A 20,112-nucleotide genomic window follows, 5' to 3' on the forward strand; every position below is an offset into this window, starting at 1 on the left:
GGAAGGGTCTGATTCCAACGGAATTGCCTGAGGGAATTCTTTGGAGTGTTGCAATTGTTTTGCCACCTGTTAGTGGCATGGGAGGAGTGGGGTGAGGGGGGTGAGGGGTATATGGGACCTCATATTTTTTTAATGTAATATTAAAAAAAAGAATGTATGCATGTGTTAAAACTCAGAGAACTGCATGCTAAAAAAAAGTGTATTTTACTACAGCAATTTAGAAATGAAGAGCGCTTACAGAAGAAGTTGGCAAAAGATCAATGAATTTGCAGAGATCAGAGCTTCCAAAAAGCAGCTGTCCTTTCCCCCATCTTGAAAATTTCCCACTCCATTTCCCTTTCTAGCTCTTTCTCCCATAACTCTAAAGAGAAAAGCTATTAGATCTGTTTCTCTTCAGGCTTTAAAACAAATCTAATCCAACTTAAATCAAGATAATTAATGAAATCACAACTTTTAGACTTTGAAGGACAAGGGGAAAATAATTTAATCAAAGGTACCTCATTTAATCCTCCTGAGAAGCATTATTATTTCCATCTTACATTTTGGGAGGCTGTATAGAAGAGTTAGGAGCACAGACTCTGAAGCCAGACTGTCTGGGGTTCACATTCCAGCTCTTACTAGCATGGCCAAGTTCCTTAACCTGTCTGTGCCACAACCTTCTCATCAGTAAAATGGGAGTAATAAAAGTACCTACCCAATTGGGTGAATATGAGGATTAAGAGTGAACATATATAAAGTACTGAAAACAATGCTTAGCCCATAAGCAGGCAATATCCAATTTATTTTACTTTTTTTTTAAATTAGCAAATCAGAAATCAAGGCTTAGGGAGTTTAATTAATTTGCCCAATGCATACATATTAAGAAAATCAGTTTTCCAAATTTAAAATTCGAAATTCTTTCAGGCTGGCTCTAAAGTGACCAGGGAGGGGGTGTGACAGAAACCAACTGTCTATGTTTTAGTGTGAAAGTTGGAAAGGGATAAAATAATGTTTTCAAAAAGAAACAATGGGGAGAATGAGAGAAATGCCATATTTAAAGCTTTTGTGAACTCACTTGGAATTCCCATGAATAAAATAACAAAGACAGAAAAGAGGTGGCTAGATGAAAGATCCATGAAAACAGGAAAAAACTGTTTTCTCCTACCTGCACCCAATTTTACCTTGACTTTTTTCCTGATTCTTATCTCTCTATGATGACATCAAATATTAAACATGGCAGCATATTTTAGCTAAACAAAATACCTGATGATAGGATTTGCTATAATGTTATTTATTTTCAGGACAAAATCAACATGCAGACAACTTTACATTAGTAGTCAAAGTTGCAAGTTACATATGTTATGTTTTACAACCTGGCTAACTGATAATTTGTTTTAGTTTTTTATTTACCCCTTCCTTTCCCTCTGCCCTGCTGTTTTTGCTGTGTCCATTTGCTTCATGATCTTCTGTATCTATTTCTCTTTTTTTGTCTTCTCATTTTTTCTTCTCTAGGATTCACTGGGATTAAATCCTGGGGACCTCTGATGTGGAGAGAGGTTCCCTGTCAGCTACACCACCTCAGTTCCTGGTTTCTGCTGAGCTTCACCATGACTCTCCCCATCATCCCTCTTTTGTTGCATCATCATCTTGCTGTGTGACTCACTTGCGCAGGCACTGGCTCACCATACAGGCACTGGTTCACCACATAGGTATTCACATGGGCACTTGGCTCACCATGCAGACACTAGGCTCACCACAAGGGCGCTGGTTCACTGTGCAGGCATGCTTTCTCTTCTTCTTTTTCACCAGAAGTCCCCAGAGATCAAACCCTAGTCCTCCCATATGGTAGGCGGAAGCCCTATCGCTTGAGTTACATCCACTACCCTATAATGAGAATTTATTAGGGTGCAATCTTACAATTCTGAGGCTGTGAAAATGTCCAAATCAGGGCATCATCAGAGATGCTGTCTCACCAAAGGTTGTCTGCTGATGATCCTGGACTCCGGCCATGTGATGAAGCAAAATGGTGACCTGTCTCTGCGTTCTGTCCAGGCTCACTTTCTCTCTGAGCTCAGCTGTGGGTGATTAGGCATATGGCTCATCTTTCCCTGGCCTCCTCTCTTCAGCTTTGGGCTGCTCTGCTGATTCTAGCCTCCAGCCTCCAGCTTCCCTCTAAGCCTCTGGGACTTTCTGGAGCTATAGGCCATCCTGGAGTCCTCTCACAAGGCAGGGCAAAAATGGTGACTCTATTCATCTTTCCTGAGTTTGTACAGGACTCCAGTGAGAAGATCAGGACTCACCCTGGGCCCCTCAATCTAATCAAAGGCTCTTAATTAAAGTGACCTAAATAAAAATGATTGAATCAAAAAGATCCCTTAACTGAATCTAACAAAAAAGTCCCACAAACAATAGGCTTACATGTACAGGAGTAAGTTAGCTTGCAAACATAATTTTCGGGGGTCCACAAAAGACCCAAACCAGCACAATTATTATGTATGTGTATCGTGTTGTGTGTTCATGCATGCTGATAATCTGTTGTAAATTTACTAGCAACCCCACTTCCTTTAAAGCTGGGTATCATTTTTCTCAGACTCCCTCTATGTTCTGGGTTAGCATTGGCCAATGAGAAAAATGCCTAAAAAAATGGAAGGCAGAAGTGAAATGTAGTCATTATTTCTTGGAAGGTCATGTCAATCAGACAGGACTTTGTAGTATCTCCACCAGCTTCTACTTGAAGGTTGCATGTGATACAGAAACCTTTTGCCAAGTACTACTTCACCATCATGCTGAAAGACTTTCAAACTTTCCCACATTTAACCAGCAACTTTTCTCCCCCTTCCAGTGCTTTAGGCTGGCTATAAATCTAGGAAGAGTGGATATTACCCTCTGAATTTCAGAACACATATACTCTGACTTTTTTTAATTCATTCTTTAAATTATTTAAAAAATTTTATTAGAGGTTATGAGCTTACAAAACAATCATGCATAATGCACAGAATTCCCATACATCACCCCTCCGCCAACACCTTATATACACTTGCTACAGAATATAAAAGAACATGATCACACTATTACCACTAGCTATGGTCCATCACATACATTTGGTATATTTTTCTACACACCCCCATTGTTAACTGTTTTAGTAATATGAAGAGTTTGGAAATATTAAAAGATTTTATTTGAGATCATTTGCAATCAAGCATTTATCCTCCCAGTTAAGATTAACTGCAGCCTTCAACTTTTGCTACCAATTTGACCAACATATTTTCTAAGCACTTACTTTCTATGTGCCAGACATTGGAGACAATGAGGTGCAAAAGTCTGCAATCCTGCCCTTCAGCAACTGAACTTAGGGGAACCTATGGGAGTTGAAAAAATATTAATGGATATACTACTTTTAATGTCATAAAATTGATTATTGCTTAAACTTATCATTTTTCAAATTGCTTAGCTTTTAAAAAGTGGGTTAAGAGTCTACCTCATAGAGTTGGAGGATTAGTTTCTTCATGTGCTTAGAAAAATGCCTGGCATATAGGAAGCAACCAATTAGGTTAATTTTATATATATACATATATATGTATAACTTTTGTTGAAATTGATCATGTTGGAATATAGAAAATCATTATCATTGCCTATCAATACCATAGGCAACTCTCTTAAAGCCATTAAACAGACTAAATTCTCACTAGTCCTCAGTCCTCATCACTCACCATTTCTACATCCTGCTGGGATAAACATACTTCTTCCCACCACCATCTATATTTGTGTTTAATATCACAGAGAATGGATTCCATAGTAGGGCCAAATTCAATGATGCTGCAAAATTTTTTTGTGCGATTTAAAGTGAAGCCAGCAGAATGCATAGCAATCAAATTACCTTTTGAATCAAACACTGGGGAGCCAGAGGCCCCAAAGTAAAAACTGGTATCATAGGTAATCAATCTAGGGTTAAGAGCTATGTCCTGGAAACTTCTTTGAGTGAACATACGGATGTAATACTGCTGATCATATCTCCAATCCTCTGCTTTTGTAGCCTGATGATATTTCTCTTCTCGCTGACCCTGAGAGACTATAGCACAAGCATCTGTAGACTTTGGCTCTCCATCTGGATGGCCAATAATATATATCAATCCACTAAGTGGTGCAGGAGCAAAAGTCCCATATAATCCCATAGGCACTTCTAGTCCATTTTCCTTCAGTTTTAGAACAGCATAATCAAGAGTTTGATCTACTACCTCAAGCCAAGGTTCGATGAAAAAACAGCTCTTTTCTTTTTCTATGGACTCCTCATAAACAAATGTTACCTTTGCACATTGACTAATTATGTCTGCCCACTTACTATGCACTATTCCTTCACCCACAATGTCACTTATTACATGATAACAAGTGAAAATAAACAATCCTTTAAAAACAAAACAGGTGGCAGAACCTCCTTTTCCATTGTTGTCCCAGGATATGTACCCAACAGAATCACTGAGCTCAGAAAGAAGTCTGTGTACTTTAACTCGAGTGGAGTTTTTTGTCAGTTTTCCGAAGTTTGTTACATGCGAATCAAACACTGAACCGCACATTTCCTTCTGGAATTGTTCTCTTATTTTTTCACTTTCTCTTTTCAAACTAGGATACTGGCACATAATGTGTATTTTCTCCACTTGAATTGTTCTTTCTCCTAATTCAGAATTCTGAGGGGTTGCTGTCCTGATGGTACTTCTTTTCTTAACCTCTAACTCAAAGAAGTTTTCCTCTAAGTCATCAACTGGCAATGTGCATTCTAAAATGGTGTCCATGTTTTTAATGAGTTTCCAATCAGTATTCTCCAGAAAGGAATAAAATCTGCCATCCTTGCACACAGCGTCCTTGATAGTTTCTCCTTTGAAAGCATAGACGCAAAGTATGCAACCATTATCTTGAAGTGTCTTGCATTTAACAATCTTTCTTCCATTCTTCCCAGTTGCATAAACATAAAACTTAACATAATCGGTAGCTGTTACATCATGCTGGCGAAATACCAGCCTACTTTTACCACGAGAAAATGTAATTACCAGGTGAGATTTGTCAGGAATACAACTGAGGGGCATTCCAAGGTTTATGTACCCTTGAATTCCTTCTACCCCATTCACCAGCATTTCTTTGTCTTGATGCTTTTTTATCTCTTCTTTGACAGCTCTAAGAGTGTTGAGTGCTGTATATAAACTATCCCTCTCATTATGTACAAGCTCATGTTTCATGTTTTTGTCACCCCTCCTGTTTACATATAAGGTAACGTGAATGATCTTCTTTGGAGGCATGGTCTGGTCTTTTGGATTTTTCTTGGGTGAACGAAATCCTTGAGCCTGGGTGTTAGTTTTATCTATTATACATTTTCTAGATCCCATGTTCATTTCAGGGGTATCAGAATTATTCTCTTCTTCTTTAGGGACCTAAAAATAAGCAGGTTGAATACTTTAAAACTCTCAATGAACTCTAGTCTTTTGCTTCCCTTTCAGAATCCAAATTACAAAAATTCTAACGGGAAACTCAGAGCCAATGTCTATCAGTGAATAGAATTTGATCAGAGTTTAACCTGAGATCTAAAATATAAACAGAACTTTCTGTCACATCAGTCAGATAAGGTGTTGATACTACTACACTGGTACATTTTCTGAGAGATATGAGGGAAGAAACAGAATTTTTTTCCAAGTTAATCAAAAAGAGAGATTCTTAAATGTCTACTAGCTCTCTTATAGCATTATTTCAGGTCTTATTTACTATTATCAGCTATGTAATATTTACCTTGTCTGGGCATAGCAATGGATCACACCCAAAATTTGGATCTTAAAATATTGAGTTCAGGGAGAATACATCATCATGGTTTATTATCAGGAATTAAATGTTTAATAACACAATCATTACTTAAATAATCATGTGGTCATAATAATATAGTTATTTCTAATAATAAATAACTTGATTCACCCATCCTGCAAAGAACTCATATTTTTTCCTTAATTACATCAGTCAGTCATGAAATCCTATGAAATGGGGAGAAACGAATGTAGCCCCTCTATGTTTTTAGTGGTGAAACTGAAGCACAAAAAGTTTTTCTACTTGTAAGTGCCTTTCCGAAGGTCACATAGTAATGAATGAAATAGTAGAACTCCAATACTTATTCCAGTGATTTTTTCCATTAAATTATGCATTATTTTTGTAACTTCTGTGTCCATCATCCTCGTTTTTATAGGGCATTGCCTTAAACATCAGGATACAGGAGGAGGGAAGAATTAAATAAGGAAGATTAATCAAATATCAGAAACGCAATGAAAATGAAGAGCTCCTGATCCCTATTTCTAAATGATCCCTTTACTCTAAGTGATATTCACTACGGCATGGGTGTCAACAGATATGGCAATAGTAGCACTTACTGGGTACAGGCATAACAATGCCAGGATTGTTGTAAAGTTGAAATAGAACATCATGTGTGATGATGCCTAGCACAATGACTGGCATATATTAGGTTAATGTGTGCTTTCCTTCTTTGTAACAGTACTAATACTTTGGATTGGAAAAAAAAAAGAGGAACTTAAAGTAATATAAATTTGTCCTAGGCATATATACAAACTCTAACAGAGCATTTTTTTCAGCTTACATTCTCAGCATATACCCCATGGGAGCACTGTCATGGATTTCCAACTATGCAAAGGATTCCTAGGCAAATATAGACCTTTTCAAAGAGATTTGTGAGGGTAATATGTGGTTATTAGCTTGCTCTGTCATGGTAGTAAAACAAAGAAAAACAGAATTAGCCTTGCCTTGGATTTTTTAGATAGTAGGATGCTCTAGTTTTCTAGAATAAGAACAAAAGATTTAAAATTCCTGGAGAAGGAACAGAGGAAAGGAAACTTTCTCCTGGGGGTGAAACAATCGCACAAAAAGTGCAATCTTAAAAATTTTGCTGCATATCCAGGGCAAGAACAGATGAAGAAAAGCTAAGAAAATATGATCAGTTAAACATGGGCTAATCTAAAGGTCTGGAATAAGTTGGACCAAGCATCAAAAAAAAAGAAAGCCTTAACACAAAACTAATCAACAATAAAACCTAGACAAGAGGGAGAAACAGACCTTCAGAGAAAACTCATCAAGATACCTAGACAACAACAAATATTATAAGCCATACTAAGAAACAGGAAGATATGGCTTAGTAAAGAGAACAAATTAAAACTTCAGAGGAGAATCAGAAGTTGGGACAACTAATCATAGATGTTCAAATAAATCTCCAAATCAATTCAAGGAGATGAAGGAAAATATGGACAAAGAGCTAAAGGATATTAAGAAGACAGTGTATGAGCATAAAGAAGAACTTGTAAGTATAAAAAGAAACAATAGAGATTACAAATACACTAGAGGCCTACAATAGCAGATTTGAAGGGGCAGAATAAAGAATCAACAAATTAGAAAACAGGACACTCAAAACCAAACAATCAGAATAACAAATAGAGAAAAGAAAAGAAAAAATTGAGCAGTGTCTGAGGGATTTGCATGACATTATGAAGCACACAAACATGTCATGGGTGTGTCAGAAGGAGAAGAGAAGGGTAAAGGGACAAAAAGAATATTTGAGGAAATAATAGTGTAAAATTTTCCAACTCTTATTAAAGACATAAATATGCATGTCCAAGAAGCACAGCATACTTCAAACAGAATAAATTCTTATGGACGTATTCTGAGACACGTATTAATCAAGATGTCAAATGCCAAAGATAAAGAGAGAATTCTGAAAGCAGCAAGAGAAAAGTGATTCATCACATACAAAGGATCATCAATAAGACTAATTGCTGATGGTATGATATATTTAAGTTGCTAAAAAAGAAAAACTGCCAGCCACTATTGATTTTTATCCTCAATTTGATCCATTTCTTCTCTAATCTCTGTTATTTCTTTCCTTCTGCTTACTTTGGAATTAGTTTGCTGTTGTTGTTTTTTCTAGTTCCTCCAAGTGTGCAGTTAAGTCTTTGATTTTAGCTCTTTCTCCTTCCTTACTGTGAGCATTTAGAAGAAGTAAAACTTTCGCTATTTGCAGAAGACATGATCCTCTACATAGAAAGACCTAAAAAATCATCAACATAGCTTCTAGAGGTAATAAATGAATTTATCACAGTGGCAGGGTACAAGATAAACATGCAATAATTAGCGTTTCTGTACACAGGTAAAGAGCAATCTGAGGAGAAAATCAAGAAAAATTTCCTTTTACACTAGCGACTAAAATAATCAAATACCTTGGAAAAAATTTAACCAAGGATGTAAAGGACTTATACACAGAAAACACAAAATGTTGCAAAAAGAAATCAAAGAAAACCTAAATAAATGGAAGGACATTCATGTTCATGACTGGAAGACTAAATATAGTTACGGTGTCAACTCTACCCCCAAATCATTTACAGGTTCAATGCAATCCTAATCAAAATTCCAACAGTCTACTTTGCAGAAATGGAAAGGCCAATTATCAAATTTATTTAGAAGGGAAAAATATCCTGCATAGCCAAAAAGTCTTGAAAAAGAAGAACGAAGTTGAAGGACTCATATTTCTGGACTTTAAAGAATATTACTTAGCTACAGTGGTCAAAACAGCATGGTACTGGCACAAGGATGGATATTATCTACTAATGGACTCTAACTGAGAGTTCAGAAATAGACCCTAATTAGTATGGCCAATTGAATTTGAAAAGACTGTCAAGTTCACTCAATTGGGAAAGAATAGTCCTTTCGACAAAATGGTGCTGGGAGAAATGGATATCCATATGCCAAAAAATGAAAGAGGACCTCTACTGCATACCATATACAAAAATTCATAAGATCAAAGACCTAAATATAAGACCCAGGACCATAAAACTCCTAGAATAAATTGTAAGGAAGCATTTTCAGGATCTTGTTTTAGGCAATGGTTTCTTAGACTTTGCTTCCAAAGCACAAGCAACAAAAGAAAAAATAAATGGGAACTCCTCTGAATTAAAAACCTTTGTGCATCAAAAGACTTTGTCACAAAAGTGAAAAGACAACCTACTCAATGGGAGAAAATATTTGGAAACCACATATAAGATAAAGGCTTAATATCTAGAATTTATAAAGAATTCCTACAACTCAAAACAAAAAAATAAACACCCCACTTTAAAAATGGGCAAAAGACTTTAGAATAGACATTTTTCCAAAGAAGATATACAAATGGTTAAAAAGGACATGAAATGATGTTCAATATCACTGGCTGTATTAGTAAGCCAAAGGGGTGCTGATGCAAAATACCAGAAACTGGTTGGTTTTTATAAAGGGTATTTATTTGGGGTAGTTGCTTACAGATACCAGGCCATAAAGCATAAGCTACTTCCCTCACCTAAGTCTATTTGGAACAAGATGGCTGCCGACGTCTGTAAGGGTTCAGGCTTCCTGGGTTCCTATGTTCCTGGGGCTTGCTTTCCTCTGGGTTCAAAGTTCCTTCCTGGGGCTGGCTTCTCTTTCCTTCATGAGCTTACTTCCCAGCTCTTCAACATCAAGCTCCAATATCAAAATCCCAACATCAAAAACCCTCAACTCTGTCCTTTGCCATGCCTTTTATCTCTGAGTCCCCACCCACCAAGGGGTGGAGACTCAATGCCCTAATGACATGGCCCAATTAAAGCCCTAATCATAACTCAATCATGCCCAGGTACAGATCAGATTACTAGCATAATCCAATATTTCTTTTTGGAATTCATCAATTATATCAAACTGCTACACTGGCTATTAGGGAAATGCAAATTAAAAGCACAATGAAGTATCATTTCACATCTACTAGACTGGCTACTATTAAAAAAACCCAGAAAATTACAAGTGTTGGAGAGGATGTGGAGAAACAGGAATAATCATTCATTGATGGTAGGAATGCAAAATGATGCTGTTGCTGTGGAAGATAATTTGGTGGTCCTCAGAATGCTAAATATAGAATTACCTTAAGACCCAGCAATCGTGCTACCAGGTATATACCCAGAAGAACTAAAAGCAGGTATTTGAACAGATATTTGAACACTGATGTTTATAGCAGCATTATTCACACTTTCCAAAAAATGGAAGCAACCCAAATGTCCATCAACCGATGAACAGATAAAGTATGGTGTATGCATATGATGAAATATTCAAATGTAAGAAAGAATGAAGTCTTGATGCATTTGGCAAAATGGATGAACATTGAGGATACTATGTTGAGTGAAATAAGCCAGACAGAAAAGGACAAATAATGCATGATCTCACTTATATGAACTAATTATAACAAGCAAACTCCTAGAGTTAGAATCTAGACTATAGTTTACCAGGGGATAGATTGGAGGTTGAGAACGGGGAGTTTAGGTTTAATTTGTACAGAATTTCTATTTAGGGTGATTGTAAAGGTTTTGAAATGGAAGGTGGCTAACATAGCACATTATTTTAAGTATAATTAACAGCACTGAATTATCTATGTAAATGTGGTTGAAAGGAGAAGTTTTGGGTCATGTATGTTACAAGAATAAAAGTTAGAAGATAAAACATGGGACTGTATAACACAGTGAAACCTATTATAGACAATGAACTGGGGCTAATAGTACAAGAATGTTCTTTCATGAATTATAACAAATGTACACCACTAACACAAGATGTAAATAATAGGCTGGTATATGTAAAGAAAATATATCTAATAAAAACTATGAAAAAAATAATGTATCAATATTACTTCATTAATTGAACCACTGTACCATACTTAACTAGGATGTTAATTATAGGGGAAACTGGGTGAAGGGAATATATGGGAACCATCTGTACTAACAGCTCAATTTTTCTCTAAATTTGAAACTATTCTTAAAAAAGTCTACTAGTAAAAAAAAAGAACAAAAGAATGAGTTAAAAGCTTTTAAGTTGCATTTTCAAATGCTTATCATTTCTTAGCCTTCTTTGTGACAAATTTAAGGAGGAATTTAGACTCAGAAAAGGTCATGATGAAGTGATCTGATGAGGGAGTCCAGTTAGTAGAATGAGTCCTGACTTAATGTCAGTAAACTTACATCCAAGTCTTCATTCCACTCCTGCCTTAAGCAACAATTCATTTACCCTCTCTCCTCCTCATTAATTAATTCTGATAGTAAAATCTACTCTGCCTATTCAATGGGGTTGTAGTAAGATTTAATATATAAAAAATTGTTGTATAAATTGTAAAGCACTATATAAGTGTAGGTTATTATGCATCGGGCATCATATTTAGAATAGATATTTTTCATGCTATGAAGTGGCTTGAATTTTATTGATTTTATTCCACAGTTGTCTCTAATTACATTTATTTATTTTTTTCTTCAGGAAATGTTAGAACAGCTTTTGGCTGAAGGCTGGTTTGAAGTGGCCAAGGTTTGTACTGCAAGTCCTCTCAACCACTCTCTCCAAAAAAAAAGAATAAAATATATGAGAAAGTTTTTGACACTTAATATACCTAACATACAATGAAATAATTTCTTGGCAGGAAGAACTATGAAACCTAGTGTCAAGGACGGGTAAGTCTGATATTAGTATATTTCATAAATAGCATTTATAAACATACCTGAGTGAAATAGTCAACAATTTTCCTATTAGTCTTTTCCTCAAATGAGATCTTCTGTGATCTGGGCTTCTTAGAACTCATGATGGCTTGAGGATGAATACAGTTCAGCTGAAACACCAGTTTCAAAAGGGTTTCAGTCACAGTAGTATCTTCATAGTTATAATTAATTGTACAGAGAATAAGAGTCATAGTTATAATTAATTATATAAAGAATAAGAATAAAGTCCCATGTCCCAGCTTTCCCTTTCAGTTCTAGTCTTGCTCTAACCTCCCTCTACCCAGTGATATTTTTTTAACAAGTGGGTATTTATCTACCAACTATAATCATCCCAACAATAAAACTCTCTATTGATTGTTCTCTCATGAGTCTATTTTACATGTCAAGCACTACACTAAACACCTTACAAAAATTTACAAAAATAATCTCTAGTTGCCAGTCCTTCCAGCTACCATGCAAGTAGTTCTAACTGCATTTTGCAGATGGAAAAGTAGAACTCAGAGAAGGTGGGTAACCTGCCCAAGGTCAGAGCTATGTGGCAGAGATGAGATTGAAATGCAGGTATAAATATCACACAAGTTTTGCAGTTTGAGAATTAAAAAGTATGTTCTAGTTACACCAGTGTTAAAATCTGGTCCCCATTTAAAGTGGAGATGGTAAAATTACAGGAAAACGGGTGGGGAAAGAACTGGTTAGTACCCTGAAGCCAAAAGAAATTGAGATTGCGAGTTTTTCAGGAATATAGACAGCTTTTTTGTTTAAAGATATATTTTTTGTTCTTTCTTTTCTCTGATGTCATCCCAGAAGAAAATGCACAATGTAAATAAAAGTGAATAACTTCAATAGTGATAAATACCACTAGAACAAAAGCCACTGGGCAGCAGGCATGTCTGTCTTCAGGATCTCAACATCTAATGCAATGCCTGACACATGGGATTAAAGATGTCTACAGTGATGGAGAACCGTAAGGTGAACTACGCCCTACTCTAATTGCTTTTCATGCACTACCTCATAGAATTCTTGTAATCCTATGACATAGGTATTATTAGTTCCATTTTACCTATAAAAAAGCTAGAAGCCCAGAGAGTTTAAACTATTTACTCAAGGTCACAAAGCTCCATAGACTACCTTTTTTAATGACTTATTATTAACATTTTCAAACAGAAAAAAAAAAGTAGAAAATAGTATAATGATACCCTATGTACCCATCACCCGGAGCAGGAGTTCTTAACCTTTTTTTTAACTTCATGGACCCCTTCTCGGAATTTAACGACAGAAGGCTTTATCAAGCTCAACATCAGCATGTTTTTCAAGTTCATGGACACCCTGACATCTTTCCCCTGAAATCTTCAAGGACCCGTGGTTAAGAACCCCTGACTTAGAGTTTATTTTTTTGTAAATTTAAATTATCTTTTTATTTTACTTGTTTCAAAGTTAATTACAGACATCACGACATTTACACTTCATTGCTTTTCATCTCTAAAAATTAAGGACTTTTTCTTATATAACAACAACACTTATTCAAACCAAGGTCCAGCTGACCAACACAAGTTGTCTTTGATTGTTCTCTCATAAGTTTATTTTACTCTGCAAGAAAACAGAGCAGTTGGTAGAATGTTCACCTTCTGAATTGTTGCCTCATGTTGCTTAACTTACGCGCTACCCCCTGTATTTCTTGTGAAGTAGCAATTATCTAAAGGTTATGCTTTTTCTCTTAACTACCCGCTAAGCAGCAGGAGTTCTGGCTCTCTCATTGACTGGTAATAGCTACTTAGAAAACCCACAGAGCTTCTCTGAGCCCTAGTTTCCCGTTTGAAACATGAGACAATGATTCTAAATGAGTTAATAAATATTAAGGTACCATCGATGTTAACTTCTGTAAGACCATCTAGTTTCAAATATCAGGTCCTCACTTAACTGCATGGCGTAGCCATATCAATTAACTACTCTGCCTCATTTTCTTCACCTCTAGGACAAGCAGCGATAAAAGCAACCTCTGTCATAGTGCAGATCAAATAATGCAATGCCTGTGAATTATTTAGAACAATGCGGGGCACATAACCAGTAACCCAATAAATATTACTGTTATGACTCTTCTCAGCATCAATGCACTTACCACACGGATACTTTTTAACAGCAGAGAATCTGTAAAAACAAACAAAAATGGCTCGGAAGGCGCAGCCCCGCCCCGCTGAGAACCAGAGCGCAGGTGCACCTAGACCTCCACGCCCTACAGCTGAGCTGCGCGCCTAGCCCCCGGCAAACACTAGCAGCTCGAATCCCGCGCCCGCGGCGGCCGGGCGCTTATTGGAGGAGAAGCGGTCTCCGCAGCTCCACCTAGACACAGCTGACCTGGCAGTGAGAGCTCATTGGTACGGGAAAGGGCAGAGGTCACTCTGACGTGGCTGCCGGCCTTTCAGGAAACGCTGCTCGGTTAACTTTCGCTTTCCTGTCTTCCAGGCCTCTTCCGGGCTTAGACTCCCACCCACACAGCCCCCGCAGTCTCTCGCTTCTTCGCACCGCTGAGGAAGCGGTTAGTCGGGCTGTTCGTGGCCTCGCGTGGCTCCATTTGAGACCTCGCCTCGCCCTTTGCTTCCCTCATGAGCGTGGAGGTGAAAGACCTCGTAGGAGATCTGCAGTAATGCTGGAGAGGAGTGAAGTGTCTGTGAGCTGGAGAGACGGGTCTCTGCCGTGCACAACAGTTACCCAGTTACTGAGGGAAAGCACTTCGGGAAGTTAAACTTTGAGGACCTTATCTTTCCTATCAAATTTCATAAGATTGTGGCGAGAGCTTTAAGGGAGATAATATATTTAAAGCTCTTACATGGTACCTGTCCCATATTAAACAGGCTATCAATTGGGCTATGATGCTAAAGAAGATGAAAGAAAACTCAGGCAGCACTGAAAAGAGGCATAGAGAGAAGGGAGCACATTTAAAGCACCTACAGAATCCACAGGACCTGCTGACTCCCATACTCAATAGACACCAGCCTGTCTATTCTCCAAATCGTCCAAGCTCATTCTCACATTAAGGCTGTGTTTCAGCTATTCTGGATTTCTGTGATTTCTCCAGAACTTCACATGGCCTGCTCCTTCTCTTCATTCTGGGCTTAACTCAAATGCCATCTCCCCAGAGCAGCCTTCTCTGAAGCCTTATTAGCTTCCCAGGCATGCCCTATCCATTACCTTGTATTATTTACTTCATAATACTTATCACCACCTGAAATTATTTGTTTTATTGTTGGTTATTTGTTTTTCTTCTCCCAGATAGAATGTAAGCCCCATGGTAAGGGACCTGGGAAAATGCTTGGCATACACTTGACCGTCAAATATTTCCTGACCACCTGAATGAGCAGAGAGCAGAATGTTATTAGAGAAGGATGAACTGAAGTAGACTTGCTGGGAGATAATTAGCACTGCAAGGTCAGGAAGGCTGTGCAGGGATGGGTCCAAAGGTACATGATCAGAGAAAAGCATGTGGCTGCTCATCAGCATCATAGGCCTTGTTCTTAATTCTGCAGATCAGTGCCCCCACAATGATCAGGTACTGAAAAACCTAATAAGACTAACCTGACATTAGCAATGAACAAAGTGGATGTTTTCTTGGGGGGGTGGGAGAGAATGTGTTCAGTCCCAATAATCTTGTCTATATCATAGAAGTATTTGCCCACACAACTTTGGCACCTCCTTGAGATCTTCATTTGGGGCTTGATCAAGACACAAGGATACTAGTAAATCAGTGCCCAAAGTGGCTATGATCTCATTATGAAATGAGGAGTACTATAAGGATTTCAAGGAAGAGACCGCAAGAGAATATGTAATCTGACAATTTCACCTGCCTGTCAGATCCCTTCCTATCAGGTTAGCAGAGGTGGTACCACAGAGAGAGAAGAATGTTCCTTGTGGCCATGGAGAATGTCTGAAGATTATTAGTGATGACTCAGTACCTAAGTAGTTTGTTAATGCCAAGGGAAAGGATAAGTAATAGTAGTAGGGTTTATGATTGCTATCAACAGCATTTTACAAGGTGTTGTGTACATACTTTAGGGTCCCCATCTCCATGATTCCTGCCTCCTGGTGTTCAGATACTGTATAATCTCCTCCTCTGATGATGTTTAGACTTGTGCCAATAGAATTAAGCAAAAGCTAGAAAATATTGCTCCTGTGATTATGTTGCATTGCTCGAATCTAGAGTTTCCCCTTGCTAGCTTGAAGAAGTAAGCAGCCATGAAGGAAAAGCCAATGTGACAAGGACCTGCAAGTGTCCGTTAGGATATGTGGGTAACCTCCAGGGAACACCCAGCAAGTATCCAGGGGGCTCAGTCCTAGAGCCTCAAGGAAAGGAATTCTGCTAAGAACCTGAGTGAGCGTGGAAGCACATTCTTCCCCAGTCAGGACTCTCAGTGAAAATGCTATCTGGCCAAGCCCACAAGTGCAGCTCTGTGAGACCTTAAGCAGAGGAACCAGCTAAGCCACCCTGACCCACATAAACTGGGAGATAATAACCATCTGTTGTTTTAAGCTGCTAAATTTGTGGTAATTTGTTATGCAACAATATATAACTGATAAAATTCTTTATTATTTAGCAAAATGTCTTTCAAGGTTAAAGGTAATAGAGGAAATTTTTCTCTTGACTCTGGCTATGAACTTATTCCTTGATCACTTGCTTAATTTTTTTCCCTTAGTTGATTAGCTGACTCTGGATAATCTTTTTCCAATGTCCTTTATGTTTACAGTTTCTACACGTTTCATTGTCAAGAATCATCTCCTTCATGGTTTAATGACTGGAATGGGACAAATTGTTTTTTATGTAAAGTCATCCAGTTATTCTGAGTTTTAAACTTTCTATTTTTTTTTCTTTAAAGAAGCTTTAGATTTCATAAATGATACATTGAAAATATAGGGGAATTCCCATATACCCCACCCCCTCCTACACTTTCCCCATGAACATCTTTCATTAGTGTAGTACATTTGGTACAGTTGATGAACACATATTGAAGCACTCTTACTAACTATGGTCAATAGTTTACATTATAGTTTACCCTTTGCCCTGCATATTTTAATAGATTTTGACAAAATGTATACTGGCCTTTATCCATCATTGCAATGTCATTCAGAACAATTCCAATGTCCCAAAAATGCCCCCAAGTTACACCTATTCTCTCTCCCTCCCCTCAAAAGCTCTGGTAACCTCTGCCTTTATATCAATGTTATAAGTTCTTTCCTTACTAGAATAATAAAAAGTCTACTTTGGTCCATAGTTGCAATCCCCCCTTATCTGAGGTTTTTGCTGTTGTTCTAAGGCTCCTGTTAAGCAAAGTGTTGGAGGTCTGGCAATGGGACGATTCCCAGGTCTAGTTTTGGTTGCATATTATAGTCCCCATTTCTAGCTTAAGGCTGTTTAAGAGAAGTGAAGAGTTGGGATCCATACCTCCTTGAGGATCTACTCAAGGACATGCAAAGACAAATTGTAGTGTTGCTAGTAATAAGGCAGATTTTCAAATTTGGTCAGATAATCAAAAGGATTCCTAAAAGATAAAGTAGATCAACTTTCCCCACCTTGAGATCAAGAACATACCTGAGCAAAAGGGCGAAGGGACTGCAGAAGAATACACTGATTCCGGGCTGAAGGACTGGAACTGTGGTAGCAGAGGCAAGGCCTTGCTGAGCCTCCTCACTAGGTCTTGCTGAAACCTTCAAAATTGTTGAATACTGGCTCCACACAATATCACCAAAACAACCTGTTGAAAAGACAAAGCTAATTATATTGCTTAACAGAAGGTGAGGCAGAACAGTAACTTGACAGAATTTTGTTATAGGGAAAGACCAAGGTTGGACTAGTTATTGAAATTTGAAGTTTGATTTGAATTGGGTCTTTTTTAAAATCAATTTTATTGACACATATTAATAAAGCATACAATTCCTCCAAGGTGTGCAATCAATGATATTTATTATTACCACATAGTTGTGTATTCCTCACTTCAATCACTATTAGAGCATTTTCATTATTTCATGAATTGGGTCTTTTTATGTGAGTGACTGTGTAGCATTGGTCTGCATCACAGTCTAATAATTTAGGGTTGGTGGACATAGTAAGGTGAGGAATTTGAGGCAAGAGTTGAAGAAGTCAGGATTGAAAACTGTCCTTTGATGCTGTCTATTGAAGAGTAGATGGGTCTTTCAGGAAGTTCCAGGAATAAACAATAAAAGTATGTGCAACTTTCATGTCCCTGGGCAAGAGTTTTCTGGAACAGTAAAGTTATGTTGATGAAATAGTAGATTGAAATAGAGCAATTATTAATTTCATTTAAAAAAACATATCCCATTCACTATATGCCTGTTCTATGCACTTTACAAATACTTAAGTCATTTAATTGTCACAAAATCTTTATGAAGTGGGGACAGTCTTACCATTCCCTTTTCACGGAGGAGGATCCTGGCCAGTGCCTTTAGCCTCTAGGCCTTGTTTTCTCTCTATTGCTTCAATCAGCCTCTGTAACCCCACCCAGCCCAGCTCTTCCCACCCTGCTTCCCTCTGTCCCCACCTGTCCGTCGTCGTGTCTCTCCCCCACTGCCAGGTGCCCCCTGCTCCTTCACTTGCAGCTTTCGGGTAGCTCCCTCCTACTGCTGCAGCAGCACTCACGTGGGGGCTCTTATAAGCGCTCCTTAGCCTTCCTAGCGTGGGGACTCGTCGTGGAAGAGGGTTTCTCCACGGGATGGAGTCCCGAGCGCTGCGTGAAGATGGTGGGGGTGGATGAGCCTGGGGGAGTCGGGGAAGCAGGGCGAGGGGAGGCGGGAGCTTCGGACTCGAGCATGGGGGCAGCGCCTTGTGGAGGTGATTTGCCCAATCCTCCCTTCTCTGAGGCCCAAGAGCTTGAACCCTCTAGTAAACTGTTTCCCCTGGCTGAGTGGATTGGAGTGTTGGAAGAAGTTAATAGGATAGTGTACAGTTGGGGAGCTGGGCCCTGTCTCCCGTACGCCCACAGAGGACAATCTGTTAGTCCAGAGGTGCTAGGGCTGAAGTTGGTTTAGCCTGGAGCTTGAGGTGGAAGCTACATGTTGAAGACGGGGAATGTGGTAGAGTTACTGCGATCCTGGATCCCCGATATTGTGAAGCCACCACATTCAGGATGGGCTATTTTTAGGTTAAGAAAGAATGCATTTCTATCTTAAATAAGCAACTGTTGTTTTGGATTAATCCATTTTGGCCGTTCATAAATCTTAACTACCCCAAGATTTTTGGCAGGTGGAAAGGATTGTTATTTGACAGAGTCTAAGATGAATAGCAGAATAAATGCCCACAAGCCTGAAGCTCTAGGGGAAAAGGTTGAAAAAAATGGAAAGCACGTTTTGTGTTGGCTGCTTTACTTTTTGTCCCCTTCCAACAAGAGAGAAAAATTTCAGGAAAAAGCTGGCCAGCCTGTGAGAAGAGAAGGAAGTGAAATAGTTTAATAAATATTCTCTCTGCCTGAAACCTGCAATTAAATTGACTATCTGGGAAAGTGGAACCTCATGTATTTGGAAGAAGAAACTGCTGTATACTAACCTAACTAGTGGCATGAGCTGGCTCTTAGGAGGCAGGCCTAGCTGTGGCCCTGAGCCTTTTTCAGGACCCTTCTCTTGGGCACATTTCCAGAATGGGAACCAACAAAACTAAAAAGAAAAGAATAACAATGTTGTCTTCCAACCAATTTAATGAATAGACAATGTCTTTGGCTGTAGTTATTCACATCTAGAACTGACTGAAAGCAAAAAGTGAAAAAGCTATTCTGAAACTTTTAGCTTTCAGCTCAACTCTAGACATGAGAGGATGTGGATGCATAGTGAGTTAGCCATTCCTCATATCTTCCAGAGAAAGATTAGCTATTGCTAAACTAGAGCTGACAGCGGAAATGCAGGAATTTCTGCTGGCAATTGCAAAAGAGATAGACAACATAGATGGCACAGAAGGGAAGAAATTAAGATTAGCAAAAATATGGGGGTTTAGAAGAACATTCCCTCTTTTCCCTTTAATTTTAAAGATGTAATTCCTCATTATCTTGTTAAGTAGAGAACTTTGTCAGTAATGAAAGATGGGATGTATATACCATCCAGGCCTTTAGAATGGCAAATACCAACTTCTTTGTGTGTGCAAAATAGCTAAGCACTTTAAATGAGGCTTGACATTGTTTCAAAATTTTAAAAAGCCAAATGAGAGAGGAAATCAATATTTTGGGGGTCTCTAATATGTGCTTTGCATATTCACATCATTCTCTAAAACTTTTCTAATTAAGAAAGAATATTCATTATCCTCTAAGTGGAAGAGCCCCCAAAACTCAAAATCATTGGCATATTTTCTTAAAGACAGTTATCTTATAAAATTTTATTGAAATGTGTCATTCATACATGAACATACACAAACAATAAGTGTGTAGTAAAAGTTGTGAACTTACAAAACAAACATGCGTATCATCATACAGAGCTCCTATGCTTCACCCCACCACCAACACCTTGCATTGTTGTGAAACATTTGTTACAAACTGTGAAAGAGCATCTGTCAAAATATACTACTAACTGTAGCCCATATTTTACA

At 38.2% G+C, this 20,112-nt stretch overlaps 1 protein-coding gene and 1 long non-coding RNA gene across 3 annotated transcripts in view; one reads left to right on the top strand and one right to left on the bottom strand.

The window, feature by feature from the left end:
• Nucleotides 1–18,252, top strand: part of LOC105744777 (uncharacterized) — a 33,464-nt gene extending 15,212 nt beyond the window's left edge. The window contains exons 2-5 of one of the 2 annotated variants that reach the window (XR_009187555.2): nucleotides 11,305–11,495; nucleotides 12,345–12,509; nucleotides 13,678–13,912; nucleotides 14,001–18,252. This is a non-coding gene — a long non-coding RNA (uncharacterized lncRNA). The remainder of the gene's footprint in view (nucleotides 1–11,304; nucleotides 11,496–12,344; nucleotides 12,510–13,677; nucleotides 13,913–14,000) is intronic. The other variant, XR_001117736.4, reaches the window with a different exon arrangement.
• On the bottom strand, nucleotides 1,250–13,804 carry FAM111A (FAM111 trypsin like peptidase A). Its single transcript, XM_023584862.2, has 3 exons — nucleotides 13,657–13,804; nucleotides 11,543–11,650; nucleotides 1,250–5,399 (listed from the first exon to the last, which is right to left on the bottom strand). Exons 2-3 carry the CDS (start codon nucleotides 11,621–11,623, stop codon nucleotides 3,672–3,674), a joined length of 1,809 nt encoding a protein of 602 aa, XP_023440630.1. The 5' UTR covers nucleotides 11,624–11,650; nucleotides 13,657–13,804; the 3' UTR covers nucleotides 1,250–3,671.
• Nucleotides 18,253–20,112: the final 1,860 nt, after the last annotated feature.

Source organism: Dasypus novemcinctus, chromosome 10 (genome assembly GCF_030445035.2).
Source record: "Dasypus novemcinctus isolate mDasNov1 chromosome 10, mDasNov1.1.hap2, whole genome shotgun sequence".
In the NCBI taxonomy this organism is placed as follows: Eukaryota; Metazoa; Chordata; class Mammalia; order Cingulata; family Dasypodidae; genus Dasypus; species Dasypus novemcinctus.